The sequence below is a fragment of the Myotis myotis genome, unplaced genomic scaffold (assembly GCF_014108235.1).
Source record: "Myotis myotis isolate mMyoMyo1 unplaced genomic scaffold, mMyoMyo1.p scaffold_m19_p_8, whole genome shotgun sequence".
In the NCBI taxonomy this organism is placed as follows: domain Eukaryota; kingdom Metazoa; phylum Chordata; class Mammalia; order Chiroptera; family Vespertilionidae; genus Myotis; species Myotis myotis.
Genome location: NW_023416390.1, coordinates 66,978,035 through 66,995,964, shown reverse-complemented (window position 1 = coordinate 66,995,964; position 17,930 = coordinate 66,978,035). Strand labels below are relative to the sequence as shown.

Here is a 17,930-nt window from a genome sequence, read left to right as displayed (position 1 = left end):
TTCATCAATGGCCCATAAGCATCATTTCATTTTTCTTTGCATAATCACATTATTCCCTCAACTCATAAATCTGTATGTGCTGATTACAATTCTTGCCCATCAATCCAAATTCTTTTTCCCACATGCAATATTTCTTGAATGAATCAAGGGAACAATCCTTCAAATAAAAATGGGATTGGCTAGTCACAATTAGGTCATTAATACATCAGTAAAGTTACTGTTCTTCAAAACAATGAGAAAATAAATCTTTAAAGAGATTTACATTAATGTAGACTTGTTAATGAGCAACTGTGGTGTAATTTCTCAGCTGTGTGACTTTGTCACTTAAAATTTACATAATATTTTTAAGGTCCATATTTTTGTAATAATTATCACAGAAATAACTTATTATAGCAAATGTCTCTGACTATTGACAGCTTCTAAGATGTTTGTCTCAGTTTTAATAAAAATATTAACACATTTTTCCAGTGAATTAAAGTAGTTATTATAATATATTAACTAAGGTATTAACTATAATTACAATATCACCAAATTTCACTACTGAAATATTAAATTGATCAAAGAAAAATTTTTACAGATTACATAAGGTCATAAAATAACTAAACAAAATGTGATCTAAAAATTATGAATTTTAACAAATGATTGGGGGAAAAACATTTTTAAGAAATTACAATTACATAAAAATTTAATATTATAGATACGTCTACACAAGCAGAGTTTTTGGAAAAAAATATTAAAGGGTATTTTATCCTTTGAATTATAAACATAAGTTGTAATGATTTTTTTTATTTGCCACTATTTGAGAATTGGTCAATTTTCAGAAATAACCAAATTTAAGTTTTTACCCAATATCAGGAAGGGGAGGGTTGAGGGACAGGAGTTAGGGGGGTAAGAGATCAACCAAAGGACTTGTATGCATGCATAAAGCATAACCAATGGATATAAGACACTGGGGGATAGGGGAGGCTAGGGGACTGTCTAGGGCGGGGGGGGGGGATGGACACATATGTAATACCCTTTGTATTACTTTAAGCAATAATAAAAAAAATTTAAAAAAATAAATAAAAATATCAGGAAGGGGTAGAGAGAGGAGGAAGAGATAAAGGAAGGAAGAGAGAGAGAGAAAGAGAGAGAGAGAGAGAGAGAGAGAGACATCAATTTGTTGCCTCCTGCAGGTACCCTGACGGAGGCTGGAGATGGGGGATTGAGCCTGCTAAGGAGGCATGTGCCCTTGACCAGATTCAAATCCTCGGCCCTTCAGTCCACAGGCCAATGATCCAACCACTTGGCCGAACCAGCCAGGGCTGAATATCAAGTTTAATTCGTGATTCTATGCATTAACCTAAGCAGGTCAAATACGAGTCAATAAAAAGTTTATATGACACATAGATAAAAACCTGAAGAAAATAGATAGAAAAATTTAATGTATAGAATGATTTGACATAAAACATTTTATGTAGTATTGATCATAAAAGTACTATAAGTTACTAATTCATGAAATTTGTCTAAACAGAATTTGATTTTAAAAACATAATTTTAATAATATTTAATTTTTAATAAAGTTATTAATTATGATAGACCTGTCTGAGTCTGAATCAGTTAGTATACTAGTCTGAGTCTGAATCAGTTATATATACTGATTCATACATATATACAGAATTCATATGTGTACACATATACACATGTATATTTACCACATAATTTAAAAATGCATTGAAGTACATACATAATTGAAAAGCCAACAACCTACGTTCCATAATTGGATATTGAACTTCAGAAACTTACCATACTGAAAACATTGTTATGTGACTCTTTAGCACATGGTTTTGTTTTTTAGGTGTTATTATGCTTGAACTTAACTGTCACCTTGGCTAAAATGCTCAGTTATTTGGAAGTAACTATCTAGATGATGCTGTGAAGGTATTTTGCAGATGTGATTCACATTGACTTTAATGACATTACCTGAAATTATGTAGATGAACCTCATCCAATCAGGTTTCTTAGAAGGGATTCTACCTCCACATTGTAACATAGACATCCTTTTCTGAGCTTCCACCCTGATGTCTTATGTATAGATTTAGGACTCAAGACTGTAACTTCAAATTTTACCTGACTTTCCAGCCCGTAGTTGTATGCTGTTGATTTAGGACTTGTCAGGCCCCCAACAATCACATAGGCCATTTTCTTAAACTCAATCTCTCTCTTTCTCTCTCTCCATATATATTGTATTTGTCATAATATGTACCATGTGTATAATAATTATATAATATTATAATCTTTATCTATAGTTTCTGTTTATATTTGTCTTGAACACTTAACTGATACAGTGTGCCCTGGATTACCGGTTACTCTCTATATAATCTTGGGACATTTTTTTGACATCTCTTAGTCTCTGCTTCTTTCTATTTAAAATGAAGAATATATTTGATTATTTATTTTATTGTGGTAATAACACTTAGCATGAGATCTACCCTCTTAACAAAATTTTAAGTATTATCTCCAGGCGCTATTTGGCAGAGCAGATCTCTAGAATTTACTCATCTTGCACAAGTAAAATTATACCTGTTGACTAATAAACCTCTGTTTCCCCCTTCACCCAGCCCCTGAAACAACAGTTCTATTTTATTGCATCCATGAGTTTGACTAGTTTAGACACCTGGTATACATAGAATTATGCAGTGTTTGTGCTTCTGTATAAGTGGATTATTTTACTTAGCATGATGTCCTCCAAGTTCATCCATGTTGTCACACATGGCAAGAGTTCCTTCTTTTTTAAGGCTGAATAGTATTCCATTATGTGTATACTAGAGGCCCAATGCATGAAATTCATGCAAGAGTAGGCCTTCCTTTCCCCGGCTGCTGGCACCGGCTTCCCTCCAGCTGCCCACAGGCACCCGGGACCCTGGCTTCCCTCAAAGCCCCAGCTTCATCCAGAAGGTCATATGGGGGACATCTAGTCTAATTAGCATATTATACTTTTATTATTATAGATAATATTACTTGTAATGAGAGGTAAATGACATCATGAGTAAAAAGCATACCTTGAGAGTAGCAATAACTGTGGAGGTGCTTCTGAAATGATAGCTACTATATTTAGACTATTTAAGCAATCAAGTTTGGAGAAAAAAAACTAAAATAGATATAAACATTTGTAAAATTGGTAACTGTTCTCTTAACACTACAAACATTATTGAGGTGTTAATTTTCTGATTCAGTGAACAAAACTTGAAAGGGACCAATTACAATAATTGAACACATTTACAACGTTAAACATGGCAAACATGGAGAAAGAGAAGCAGGTGTCTCCAAATGTAGCCATGGCAGACCCTGTCTCGTGGAAGATGTTAGTGACGCTAGGAGAGAGGCTTTTTCCCTTTTAATAATGTCAAGTGATGAGTGTACTTTCCAGTTCTCCCATTTTCCCATTGCCTTGCTATACCTCATTTCCCAATTGTCTATTGTGTTCCACAAACATCAGCTATGTCACAGATTTATGATACCTGAGTAGAAGGCACAGTCATTCCCCCTCCAGTGTAGTAGAAATTGTTAATGAGGGAGTCCGCGGGAAACCAGAATGGCGAAGGGCTGTAGCGAAGCTGGCTGTGTTTAAGGCCGGTGTGGGAACGCTCGCGCTGACCCCCGTCGCTCGTCCTCAGGACCGTGGTTTGTGCGTGTTGTCTGTGCGGGGTGCCCGTCGGGGAGGGTGCCCGGCCAGCGCTCGGACTCGCAGGGGAAGCGCCCACGGGGACGTGCTTGGTTGTTTTTTCCTGTATGAAGCGGTTGGCACCACTGAAGTGACCGAATGAGAGACTCTACAGGGGCAGGCAATTCACTGGTCCACAAGCGGTCTCCTTTACGTCGAAACCAAAAGACCCCAACATCCTTGACCAAGCTGTCTTTACAGGATGGATATAAAGTCAAAAAGCCAGTATGTAAATTTGAAGAGGGTCAGGATGTCCTAGCTAGATGGTCAGATGGCTTGTTTTATCTTGGAACTATCAAAAAGATAAACATATTAAAACAGAGCTGCTTCATCATTTTTGAAGACAGTTCTAAATCCTGGGTTCTCTGGAAGGACATCCAAACAGGAGCCACTGGAAGTGGGGAAATGGTCTGTACAATATGTCAGGAAGAGTATTCAGAAGCTCCCAATGAAATGGTTATATGTGATAAGTGTGGCCAAGGATATCATCAGTTGTGTCACACACCTCACATTGATTCCAGTGTGATTGATTCAGATGAAAAATGGCTCTGTCGACAGTGTGTTTTTGCAACAACAACAAAGAGGGGTGGTGCGCTTAAGAAAGGACCAAATGCCAAAGCATTGCAAGTCATGAAGCAGACATTACCCTATAGTGTGGCAGACCTTGAATGGGATGCAGGTCATAAAACCAATGTCCAGCAATGTTACTGCTATTGTGGAGGCCCTGGAGACTGGTATTTAAAGATGCTACAGTGCTGCAAATGTAAGCAGTGGTTTCACGAGGCTTGTGTGCAATGCCTTCAAAAGCCAATGTTATTTGGAGACAGGTTTTATACATTTATTTGCTCTGTCTGCAGTTCTGGACCTGAATACCTCAAACGTCTACCATTACAGTGGGTAGATATAGCACACTTATGCCTTTACAACCTAAGTGTTATTCACAAGAAGAAATACTTTGATTCTGAACTTGAGCTTATGACATACATTAATGAAAACTGGGATAGATTGCACCCTGGAGAGGGAGAAATAATTCCTGTAAGGATATCAAGACCAGCCCTCTCATCCTCCTGTTTGTTGCCTGATGAGTAGGGGAAAATATGTAGGAGGAGGAAGTAAATTTCTTTAATCTTTCATATTCTGAAGTGAGAATCATTGTAGTTAAAGATAGAAGGGAGGGAGAAATCATTATTGGTTACCTTACTTATGGTTCCTCCTCCTCCTATGTTTTCCATCAACTTTAGAGATGTAACTAACACTCTTCTTTACAAATTTCTTGTTGGTACTTGCTTGTAAATCTTTGACTTCTGGGAATGTTAGGACCCATTAATAGTGTTAAAAGAATGAGTTAGAGCAGGGGTCCTCAAACTACGGTCCGCGGGCCACATGCAAATACAAATATTGTATTTGTTCCCGTTTTGTTTTTTTACTTCAAAATAAGATATGTGCCGTGTGCATAGGAATTTGTTCATAGTGTTTTTTTTAAACTATAGTCCGGCCCTCCAATGGTCTGAGGGACAGTGAACTGTCCCCCCTGTTTAAAAAGTTTGAGGACCCCTGAGTTAGAGTGAAGTTACCTGAGTTGGAGATTTTCTCCCTCATTCAGACATCTCATTCTGCTTTTCATTTGCAAAATATAACCACTCATGCTGGATATACAAAGGATTTTTTTAAAGCAATATAAAAGTTAATGCACATACATTGAAGAAGATTTTGAAACCAAAGAATAGCACAAAGAAGAAAGTAACTAGAATAACTTTAGTAGTTATCTGGTATTTAGCATTTAGTTATTGAAATATGGATATTAAGTACTCCTGGGTTAAATAAAAATTGTTTTATAATATGTGGAATGAGATGAATGAATTTTAGTCACACATCACATTTTGAGGTAAAAATTGAGTAAACTGATTTGAAATTTAGGAAGAATTCTTATATTTGAAGCCTTTAGACATGTGGCTGTTTATAAGGTTCATATCAAATAGGACCTTAAGGGTTTTGTTATTATATTGGGGGTTTTGTGGGGCATCCAAGAGAGCATAGTGCACATTTATTTAAAAGTTAGTTGGTGGGCTCTTCCGGGGACAGTGACTTCAGGCATTCACCACGGTCCAGCATTTGACATACCGTTGGAGGCTGTCCTACAGTACAGCCTCTAACAAAACTAGGCTGTCCTGAATCCCTGGTAATAGAATTGTTTGCCTTTATACCAAGAAGCTTGGGAAAGCAACAAAATCTGCATGCGGTCTGAGCCCAGGCCGACTTAGAGGCGTTTGTGCTGTGAGAATTAAAGTTCTAATGAGGTTGTCTAAAACGAAAAAACATGTCAGCAGGGCCTATGGTGGATCCATGTGTGCTAAATGTGTCCGTGACAGGATCAAGTGTGCTTTCCTTATTGAGGAGCAGAAAATCATTGTGAAAGTGTTGAAGGCACAAGCACAGAGTCAGAAAACTAAATAAATTTTTAAAATGAAGCTTTTTTTGGGTAATAAAGACAATTAAAAGGCCAAAAAAAAATGTTAGTTGTTGGTAGATCAGTGGCATAAAATAAAACACTTGCAGAATACTTAAATTTTAAATCTAAGGATATTAAAATCAACTGAACTAAGATGTCTTGATTGTTAGAAATTGAAATATATAAATAAGTTTAGTTAAGAGTTTGTTAAATGCTTATTTTTCTGAAGTTTAAGAGAAAGGTGATTTGTAAATTTGATAAATTTTAATAAACTGAAGAAAAAAAAATTGTTAATGAGGGCAGTGATCATTGGGATCAAACTGGATTTGTAAAATGCCTTAAATGCCTCAGGCACTGTAATGTAAGTAGCGGGTGATATTTTAGTTCTGTATTGATTTTTGTTTGTTTGTTTGTTTTAAAGTATATTTTTATTGATTTCAGAGAGAAAGGAAGAGGGAGAGAGAGATAGAAACATCAAAGATAAGAATCATTGATGGGCTGCTTCCTGCACGCCCCCTGCTGGGGATTGAGCCCACAATCTGGGCGTGTGCCCTGACCAGGAATAGAACCGTGATCTCCTGGTTCATGGGTCAATGCTCAACCACTAAGCCCCACCACCCACCCAGGCAGTTCTGTATTGTTTTGATGTATATTTTCCCCTATAGATTCTGCCTCTTCAGAATTTCACCTGCAAAAGGAGATTCATAACTTCTGTTCATTTTAGCACTTACATTTTCACTACATTAGAAGGGTGAGAAACCTACACACAGAATGTAATTAGTGTTGTACAGCTGTAAACATTTAAAACAAATACCTTTTGGAGTTTAAAGTTAATCATGAGCCAGGATAAGCACACTATGAGAAGAAGGTCAGACCAACACACGTCGCTACCTGTGGTAAGGTAGAAGCAACTTGACCTCATCATTGGGCTTGGATCTCAGCAGCTGACATCGCCACTTAACTCTGTGGGTGGATGAGTCCATTCATCTTAGAGACCTTTAGCTTTTTGCCTATTAAAGGGGGGAACAAATGCTACAAATGTTTGAGAACATTGAATGTTAAACTATACGCAAATGCCTCTGCTCCCAGCATTTTACAATATACAAAATATTACTACACGAAAAGGACCCAGGTGTGTTTGCTTTTCTATAAAAGCGTGGTTTGCGTAGGGATTCTAAGGCCCTTATAATGTCCGGGGTGGGGGCGGTAAGTATTTTATTTTTAGAAAATCAGCATTCAATCTTGCTTATGCATCTTTTCTTATTTAATTTTAGTCCTCTGCTTCTAAAGATCAAAGATATTCTGATGTGCTTACATATCAGAAGGAACCCTTCTCATTAAATGACAAGTGCCTCATCATCAGATCTTTTTCAAAATCGTCACTGTTTGAGTTCTGAGCCGGTCCAGGTTGCATGCTACTAAGGAGAACATCTAAAAAGTTAAGTGAAAATGATACTATTTATTTTTCAGGTATTTTAAGTATAAAGTTTGATCAACAATGTACTCAAATTACCTATTTAATAATTTTTTTCATCAAATAGTGTCATATGTCATAATAATATACTCTCGACATGTTTAAATATGTCCCTGTCTCTCTTTGTAAAAACCAGGCCCAAAACAAGGGCTTACAAAACTGTTTCTGAAAACCTGTCAAAATAATAAAGGACATAAGAACATTAAAAATACATTGGAGTAAAAATATCTCTGAAATGAGGATGTCATTTCTTCCCTAATCATCTATTGCCATTAAATTGGAACATCAGTCGGATTTCAAATATAACAGGAAGTCTTTTAAAAATTAACTGTCATATTATGTTACCCTATGTGATTTTATGAGATGTTGTGTTAGCAAAGAATGAGAAAGCACTGAACGTAACTCAGGGTAGTATAAAGAAGATGACTTGACTTGACAACTTAAATTTAGGAGGGAAAGTGATTACTGTAATTTCATATCAAATATCCCCTCAAGTTATACATCTTGCATAGAAGTTTAGTGTGAAGGTTGGTAAAAATAGGTAGCCAGGAAATATGTCGGTCAAATTTCAGAAAAGATTCTAATTGTGTTGAGTAGTTTTTTGTTTGTTTGTTTGTTTGTTTGTTTGTTAATCCTCACCCAAGGATATTTTTTCATTGATATTTAGAGAGAGTGGAAGGAAGGAGGAGAGACAGAGACAGAAGCATCTATGTGAGGGTGATACATTGATTGGTTGCCTCCCACACTTGGCCCTGGTCAGGGCTAGAGACCAAGCTTGCAATCGAGGTATATACCCTTGACTGGAATCGAACCCTCAGCCCTTCAGTCACAGCCGGCACTCTGTCTACTGAGCCAAACCAGCTAGGGCTTGTATTGAGTAGTTTTAAGATGCTTCTTTGTTTCTGGAAAACACACACTCACACGCACACACCCACACATGCACATATATATATACACACACACAATAGGGGGTGGTGGCAAGATAAACTTTAACAATAATACACTAAACAATTTAAAAATCAAATGCTTATTCTTGAACATTTATTCCTGGAGAAGAAAGTGAGATAAGATCTCCAGCTTTGAATAATAGATATTTACAAGTAAAAAAAAAAAAAATCTCTAAATGAAAACCCTTTTTAAAGCCATGATATTATTTTATTTAAATCATCAATATTCTGGACATGGCTTACTTTATGAAGAGAAGATTCATTCTCTGCTGAAGCATAATTGCATTATCAGATATTAAAAAGAAGCCATAAATCACAGAATGGAAATTACCCTTCCAATGGACACTTTATACTCTGAAGATGATTTTATTTTAACATTTTTGTTGTCAACCACAGCAGTAGCATGCTAAGATGGGAAACCCAAATTTCAACATCACTCCAACCTGAATAAAATTTAAATATATGAACAGTAAATTGAATAATCAATAATAGACTTTTAGGCAGATAACCATCTCTCTGGCAGTAAATGGCATAAGGGCAAATGTATCTGAACAAGCTCCATCTTCATTACTGTCACAGCTTTGCAGGACCTTGTAGAAGCTAGAAGGTATTTCCATGTTTTCCATTGCTTCATTCTTTTTGCATTGCTCCATTAAAAATTTGCAACGACACAACCACTTTTTCTTCATTGCCTATTCAGATTTGTAAATGGAATTCATTGCAAGCAATGCCATTTTACAGATTAAATTAATGTTATTACAAAGAGCTTTAAAACTCACAGATATTTATGAATCATACTGAGAAGGATCTGTACTCACTTATAATGATGAACTGAACTCCTCTAGGTTTTCCCAGATGAAATTGCCGCCATGCCCATATTTTGAGCACAAAACTTACGATAACTAGAATTCTGAAAGGGACAGGAAAGAAGTTCTGTGCCAAGGATGTGTCAGTTGGGATTAGCATGTTACTGGTGGATTGAATGAAATTCTGCTTTCAAAGTTGGTTGATCTGTGCATAGGCAAAGTTAAAAGTATTCCAAACTAAGTGTATGAGTATTTAGCATATATGTTGGTGTAGAATATTACAATAACATCTCCCAATTGATTTCATCTCTTTGCAATGTGACGTTGCTGGTAGTTGTTCCTGCCATCAATAGGTGAAGTTTGTCTCTTCTCCTCTACGGGCTGGCCTAGAAACCTGTGTTGGTAGAGTGTGGCTCTTCTAGTCTTCATCCTAATGATTGAGCATGAACAAGTCCAGGTAAGAAGAGGGGAAGGATTGTCTAGTCAACCTACACAAAAAGGAGAAATCATAAATTACTATTGTTTAAGCCACTAAGTTTTGGAGGGATTTGTTTCACAAGAATAAATAAATTAAACAATATCAACATTAAGGTGAAAATTTAAAGATAATCAGATATTACATCAAATTTCCAAAACTGTTCTCTTTCTGTTGTTTATATGAGAAGTATAATACTCATGATTCAAGAACTCAGCTACTTAGACTTTACCTTTTGCTAGTTGTTGGGCTGGGAAACAAACAAACAAACAGAAAGGCCTAAAATGCAAAATGAAAATCATTATTATCATTAGAGTAAAAGCGTGGCTAACTAGAAGTTTCAGTCAAATCATTACAAGAAAGATGACAATAAAGTAAGCTAATATTAAGGATTTGTTTGTATTTGCAGGTGATTTTTGAGTTATGTTTAAATATGGTGGTCCTCATATATAGGGAGTTTTTAAAAACACTGATGCCTGATTTCCACTCTAGGATCTCTGATTTAACTGATCTGTGTAGGCCTGGGTATTAGATTATTCCTTAAGCAGAGAACATAGTCTAAATCTCTTCCCCATATGTTTACAGATATTTTTAAAAATGTATACATACATGATTTTGAATATGTTAATAATAAGAAATATATCATTCTTTATATACATATTTTAAAAATACATATGCATATATGTTTATACAATACATATAAGAACATGACTCATTTCTTGTTAATATATTATATGTATAAAATATACATCTCTCTATATATGTGTGTATAAATGTGTATAACTAATAGTAATAATGGTGACTTTGTTGTCTTACTAAATCTGATAATCTGACACTATCTTATTTATATTAATTTGCAAAGAAGATGCTATATTAATACTTTCAGAAATATTCAAACAAAAAAATTGACAAATGTTGGGAATGTCTCTAGCTAGAAACTGAGTAATAAAACTGTTATTTACATTATTCTATTTAATTCTAATTACTAGGTTGCATTTCAGAAACAGTTGATATAAAACAACTGAAGTGTTAATCTGAAACGCAGGATGTGCTTTTTAAATCAATTATGGTTATGATTCCTGAAATTTATATAGTAGTATCATTCAAAATAATCTAATTATCATTCATACAATATCTCAGTAAGCAAAGTACTTATCAAATTTAATGATAATATAAATACAAAAGTTACCATCCTAGAAATAAATGTCATTGTAATATAAATATTCTACCCCTGATCTTTTTACCTAACTGCGGTTTACTTACAGACTCTATAAATCCTGGGGTTAGGTCCCAGACAATTCATTTCTTCTCTCTCATAATAATGAACTTTTAACATTATGTTTCATTAAAGGTTGTGCTATGAAGATATAGCTGAGTTTATTTAAATATATACCTATAATTTTATATTAATTAATGATAGCTAAATATAAAATTATGTTCTCTTTATTTTTAAATTTAAATTTTTGCTTAGACTTTGTATAAATTAATTCCAATAATGTAGTTTCCTCATACTATTCTCTGTTAAAAATTAAATTCCTCTCCAAAAATATTACTCAACATTTTTCTAATTTGAAATCCTCACTATTCGAATTATCGCACAGAAAGGTGGCCCATAAACGAAAATCAACGTAAGTATCCAGGTATTTTTTAATGGTCTTCTACTCCTTTTTATTTCAGTGCAAAATTTATAAGCATTGCATACATTTTCTTATTGATTTATATTTGTTATGATAGAAAACATCCATTATTTTCCCTGTTGATACTCGGTATCAGTGTTAACATGGTGATTGACTAAACTCTGAAATTTGCCAGGATTTTCTCCCAGGAGCCATATACAGCTCTGAGAAGTATAGCTCTGTTGCTCAAATGCAGTGAAATGGAACAGCTCTGATGTACTCTTTCCATGGGAATGTACTTGGGAATTCCGATGGTGTTTCTCCATGGAAAGACCTTTTGGTCACTAAGTAGCAGGGACAGTGACTGACAAACCATATTTAATAGCGAGACAGAGCGGTCTTCATTCCAATTAACTAGCAACTCCTTCCGGTGCCCAAACGTGATGTCCTTCATCCACAGCAGAGCTGTAGAATGCCTGCTAGCAAACACTGCAGATGGGCTTGGTGAGAATGCGCGCACTCCCATCTAGAACAACATGTGCCCTGTGCTCTCCTGGGTCCTAATGAAAGACAAATGTCCTCTCATTCCGTCAGAGAACAAGACGAAAAAGTCTGCTATACTTTGCCTAGAGGAGTATGATTCCAGTACAGTACTGTCATGACTCCGAGCAAAGAGAAGTTAGATGCATCCTCTATTTGGTATATAATGATATATTAGAATATTGTTCTAACACATATAGCGTATACATACATAATGCTATAGAAGTACCAATAACAAATTATATTTTACATTGTCCAGTAATAATAAAAAACACACGTTTACTTATTATTTATCAGGCATAGTCTAAATATTTTTTTTTCTTATTAAGTCACTTAAGTTTTATAAAACTCTTATTTGGCACATTGGACAGATAAAAAAATAACATACAAAGAAATTAATATGACTAAAATCATTAATATCTGTAATATGATTCAGCGCTGAGATTTAAAGGCAGTAAGTCTAGCTCCCAGACTCTATGCTTTCAAAAGTTATATGAATTGGCCTCTAACATAGTATAATTATCAGAACAATACTGTATTTCAGCTTCTTTTCAGATAATGTATCCTAGTAACTTGGGAGAGGTTCTCATACCTAGTTATTATTCCATCACAGAAGAACAAAGTGATCAGAATATAGTACTCTTTTACTAAGAATCTATTTGTAGTTATAAAAATATCATATATCATATAAGCTTTAACACTGAGACTTTAATACTACTTTAACTTAACTTTGGAGATGGCATATATGTGTTATCTCTGCAGGTGTAGTTGCATTAATCACTCTTCTCTCCCATGTTGAGAGGATAAAATTACCTTTAATTAATAAGAGCAAACAGAGCATGTAGGTAAGAAAAATTATCCAGGTTATCAGGTTGGAGGGGAGTAAGCATACATAATAGATATTTAATGGTCAAAATGACTGATGACAGCATAGTGAAGGAAGGGAAGATAAGAGTAAGGAAGCACAGGATTGGAGGGTGGGGTAGTCTTAACCTGTGATAATAAGAGGAGCAAGATAAACACAGGTGTTTGAAATTGCAGAGGCCCCAATTTTTCTCACTGGCTTCTAAATACATGTGTGATACTCTTCTGTTCCTATTGGAAAATAAAAATTGGGAAGAATGAACAATAAGAGAAATCAAGAAGAGAAAATGTTACTGGACGCAGGAAACGAGATAATCTCCGAATCTTCTGTGTGGCTGAGATAGAAGGAGGCATGGGATGTGAGTAGCTCTCCAAGAGAAGGCAGTGCTGGCTGTGTGCTCAGTTGGTTGGAGTGCCCTCCCATGCGATTGGGATGTGTATGGCTGTTTCTCTCTCACATCAATGTTTCTCTTTCTCCCTCTCTCCTTTCCTCGCTATCTAAAAACCAATAAAGTAAGTGGAAGCTTATACTTAAGATTCCGAGTTAATTGGTTTTATATTTGGAGACTTAATAAATAGGAGAAATGCTCAGTCACTCTTGAAAAAGCAAACTTTAGATGAGTCAACTGTGTATTTTTAAAAAATAATTCCTTGCCTTGGCCATTTTACTCAGTGGTCAATGCATTAGCCAGTGCTCCTAAGGCTCTCACGTTCCATTCCTGGTCAAGGGCATGTACCTGGGTTGCAGGGTTGCAGGTTTGATCCCCAACCCCAGTCCAGGCAAGTGTAGGAGACAACCAATTGATCTCTCTCTCTCTCTCTCTCTCTCTCTCTCTCTCTCTCTCTCTCTCTTTCTCTCTCTCTCTCTCCCTCTTCCATTATCCTTTCATACCTTCCACTCTCTTTAAAAACAAACAAACAACCTTTACAAGACAATCAGTGGGGGGATAAAAACATCCTCAGGTGAGGATTAACAACAATAAAAAATAATAAAATACAATAAAAATAATTAGTTGCTTGAGGAAGCATCACAACTATAGTATCATTCCTAGTATATTTATCATTAGCATGAAGTTTCAAAGTTTGGATTTGGAAATAGAAAATGAAAACCCAAGGTAATTAACCCTACTAAAATAATGTACATATATATTTGTATATGGAGAACAAGATTGATGATAACCTCTTCTCAGCCCAGCACCAGCTCTCAAACTAAGGAAGCTCAAGTTTTTAGCTTCTGGGAGGGAGGTAAAGGGGTAGTTGGAGGGGCTGGCCAATTCAGGCAAGGAGCAGCAGGTAACCCGGCCTCAGGAACAGATGGGAGGAGTGGGGTGTCCAGTGTTCTCCTACCTAAATCCTCTTGATTCGACATAGAAATATAAGAAATTAACTGGAAGCCTCATGGAATTACTAACATTTTCCTATAAGTTCCAATAAACCATAGGACCAAGCCTCCTCTATTAATATTTAAATTGAACCTGACAAGTACCACCAGGTGGCACCACATTTCAGTTGAGACACCAGTGGATTTGAGCCTGATCCACATTCAATGGTGCTCTCAACTGCACAAGATCATCCTAATAATTGCATTAAGCATTCTATAATATAACACCCATTTTAAATAACTGGATTTTCGGATTACTCTTGGTGCATTTTACTGTATATGCCAAAAACAATTTGTAACCCCTAGGGTTCCATAAGTTTTATATCTGCCTTGTGCATATCATTTGGAGGCAAAAGATTGTTACCTAATCTAGGGAATCTACATTGGCTGCCAACGTGCTCTGGAAATCACCTGAGGACCACCATTAGGGAACATAAATTAATTTGCTTGGGTCCACAACCTTCCAACAAAGAAAAAAGAATTAAACAAACAAACAAAACCACCCCACCCCATTTTAAAAAATACATATAAAAAAGATAAGATAGTGAAAATCTAAGAGAATATGAGAAACTGGAATCTTTAAGAAACAGCAAGGAGGGCTTCCAATTCCTATATGAAAACCTGATTTACTAATAAGCCATCATCTCATAGATGACAACTGCACTATCTAGGTAAAATATTGAGAACTAAAAATAAAGAAAAGCAGGTAGATTTTAAGGGTGCCCATAATGTGAAGGAAGTTACCTGGTAAGTTTTCTATTTGGCTGGGCTTGATAATGAGGGCAAAACTTAGTCCATTAGAGTGACTTTTGTGGCTCTGGCTATAAATGCAGGAAAATATCTGTGACAGCCAGGATGAAGTTTCAGAAGAGAGAGAGAGCATGATCTAAAAGGAAACAAATAACTAAAAACTTCTGCATCTGAATCCTGTCCATGTGTCTGGTGCATCTTTGAAATATGCATTCGTGGGGTAGATGAAGATCAGTATGGACTAGACTTGAAAGACAGCAATGGAAACGCAGATCTGATATGCTGTCTGCTCCAGAGGCAAAGTCAAGTCTTAGGTTTGAGTGTAACCAGGTGAATATTCTTCTAAAACAAAAACATCAACCCTCTTCATAGGACTTGAACAGTGTCCACAGTCTCTCAATAAAATCTGCACGGTGTTCAGGATATTATGGACACAATTTTATGAAATTAAGTTTAGGTAAATGGGCAAATCCTTAGGGAGATATTAGTTGTGAGATATCAAGAATAATTTTGAATCTATAGTAATTTTCATTGTGACACAGGTGTAGGAAAATAGAGCAATGGAAGAGAGCCCAGAATCATATCCTTGTATATGTAGATACTTGACAGATAACAAAAGTGTAACCATACAGAGGGAGGCAGCATATGGAAAAAATTGAAAGTGAACTCATAACTCACAGAAATCATCTTAAGGTGGTTATAGGCCAAAGTGTGAAATGCAAAAATATTACCATATTTTAGGATAATATAGAAAAACATCCTCTTACTTTGGATAGGAAAAGTTTATTTTAAAGAAAAAAAAAGCACTAAGTAGCTAAAAATTAATAATCCCAACCATATGAAATTTATGTTTTCCTCAAAATATTATCTTCTTATATAATAACCATGGGTGGTGTTCATTACGACCACAACCACCGCAACCAAGCAGAAGGAAGTCAGTCCTGCAGGGGTTGTCTTGGCAACGGCTGCACCCTTCCCAGAGCTGTTTCCCAGAGCTGTTTCCTTTAAGGGTGGGGTTTGAGGCAGAAACCCACCCTGGGAGTGTGGAGGCATTATCTTTATAAAGTGTGCCATGTCAGTACAACCATGGGTGAACCTGAGTGGGGGCAGCTGAAAGGCTTAGAAAGGACAGACAAGAGAATGAAAGCCGGGTCTTGGTGGGACGCTGCTTCTCTGAGAGACAGTGACCATGCCCACGGCCATGCCTTTATTTTATAGCAGATGCTACGAGGCAAAGTAAGGGCGTGACCAAGATGTTTACAACATTCTCCTGGGTTTTAATCCTACTCAACTACGTGCACCTGAACTCTATCAAGCCTACATCACTCAGGCACTTGGGGCCACATGTCCGGACCATAGGTTCAAGCTTACAGCTACAGCTGTTGGCTATAATTGTGCTGGGAGGGCCCTGCCCTCCAAGCTGGGACTTGCACATGGCAATGAGAGGACTGTGCCCGCTCATCAGTCCTCATCAGTCCAAGGCTTGAACCTGTCCAAAACACTGTAGCGGCTCCCCACAATAAAGTTTTAATTCTGTTTTTTTTGTTACTGATGTTTTGGCCCCACCCCATAACAAAGAAACAATTTCTGGAGGATGAGGCCCAGGAATCAGGATTTTAAAAAGATTCCCAGGTGATTCTAATGTGCAGCCAAGGTTGAGAGCCACTGCTATAGATAATATTAAAAATATATCTATTATATATATATTCTTTGTCCAAAAAACGAGCATGTTCAAAAATTAAATGAAGAAAATTTGGATATACTTGATGGAGATTGTCACACATATTTGAGTGATGATTCCATTGATTCCACAGATGATACTGAAAAGGAAAATTTTCCCATCAAATTTCTTAATACTATTACTCCTTCGGGAATGCCATGTCATAAATTAAAATAAAAAGTGGGTACAATCATCATGTACCTTGGTTGTGGGCACATCCCCAGTGGGGAGTGTGCAGGAGGCAGCTGATCAATGTTTCTCTCTCATTGATGTTTCTAACTATCTATCCCTCTCCCTTTCTCTCTGTAAAAAATCAATAAAATATATATTTTTTTAAAAAGGGAATTAATTAGCAGAGATATTTTAATATTGCTATTTTCTTTTTCTCTATAATAGAAGTCTGAGAGATGAAAGGAAATTAATAAAATGTATATGAAAATAATACATAAATTTATTAATATATACACAGTAACAAAAGGATATAACAACAACAGAGGCATGATATAAAAACGACAAAAACATGATATGAAAACAACAGTGCTGCAAACAATGACTGATAAAGTGATTAAACTTATTCTAATATCTCCCTGTACACCACATTAAGAGTGAAAACACTTTCAGAGTGCTTGACTAATTTCCCTTGTGATGAAGTACTTAGAACTTTAACTGTAATATCACATGCTCTTCAAACTCGAGAGAAAGCAATATATAACTGACCATGTGCAAAAACGGGTTCAGGTAGGAATATGCCTACTTTGTCTAGAGTTTGTCCTTGTGATTTATTAATAGTCATCACAAATGCTGGCATCACGGGAAACCGTCATCAAATCAATTTAAATGGGAGGCTAGTGTGAGATGGGCACAAATTAATTCTTGGAATCAGAATAGCCTCTCCCTCTGCAGATCCTGTTAATACTTCAGCTTTGATAATGTTAGGTCGTAATCTTTTGATAATAAATCTAGTACCATTACAAAGACCCCATTTACTATTGAGATTTCTCAATAGCATGATGATTGCACCCACTTTCAATTTTAATTTATGACATGCATTCCGGAAGGAGTAATACTATTAAGAAATTTGATGGGAAAATTTTCCTTTTCAGTATCATCTGTGGAATCAATGGAATCATCACTCAAATATGTGTGACAATCTCCATCAAGTATATCCAAATTTTCTTCATTTAATTTTTGAACATGCTCATTTT

The 17,930-nt window shown here is 36.0% G+C and overlaps 1 protein-coding gene and 1 pseudogene across 2 annotated transcripts; both read left to right on the top strand.

Annotated features, from left to right (window-relative positions):
* Positions 1-3,579: 3,579 nt before the first annotated feature.
* LOC118662035 (metal-response element-binding transcription factor 2-like) lies at positions 3,580-5,143 on the top strand. 2 transcript variants are annotated; one of them, XM_036320649.1, is made up of 2 exons: positions 3,580-4,088; positions 4,185-5,143. In XM_036320649.1, exons 1-2 carry the CDS (start codon positions 3,803-3,805, stop codon positions 4,790-4,792), a joined length of 894 nt encoding a protein of 297 aa, XP_036176542.1. In that variant the 5' UTR covers positions 3,580-3,802; the 3' UTR covers positions 4,793-5,143. The 2 variants fall into 2 exon arrangements, with proteins under 2 accessions (XP_036176542.1, XP_036176541.1); XM_036320648.1 differs by having other exon boundaries at positions 3,580-5,143.
* Positions 4,907-6,214, top strand: LOC118662063 (annotated as a pseudogene).
* The last annotated feature ends 11,716 nt before the right edge of the window (positions 6,215-17,930 follow it).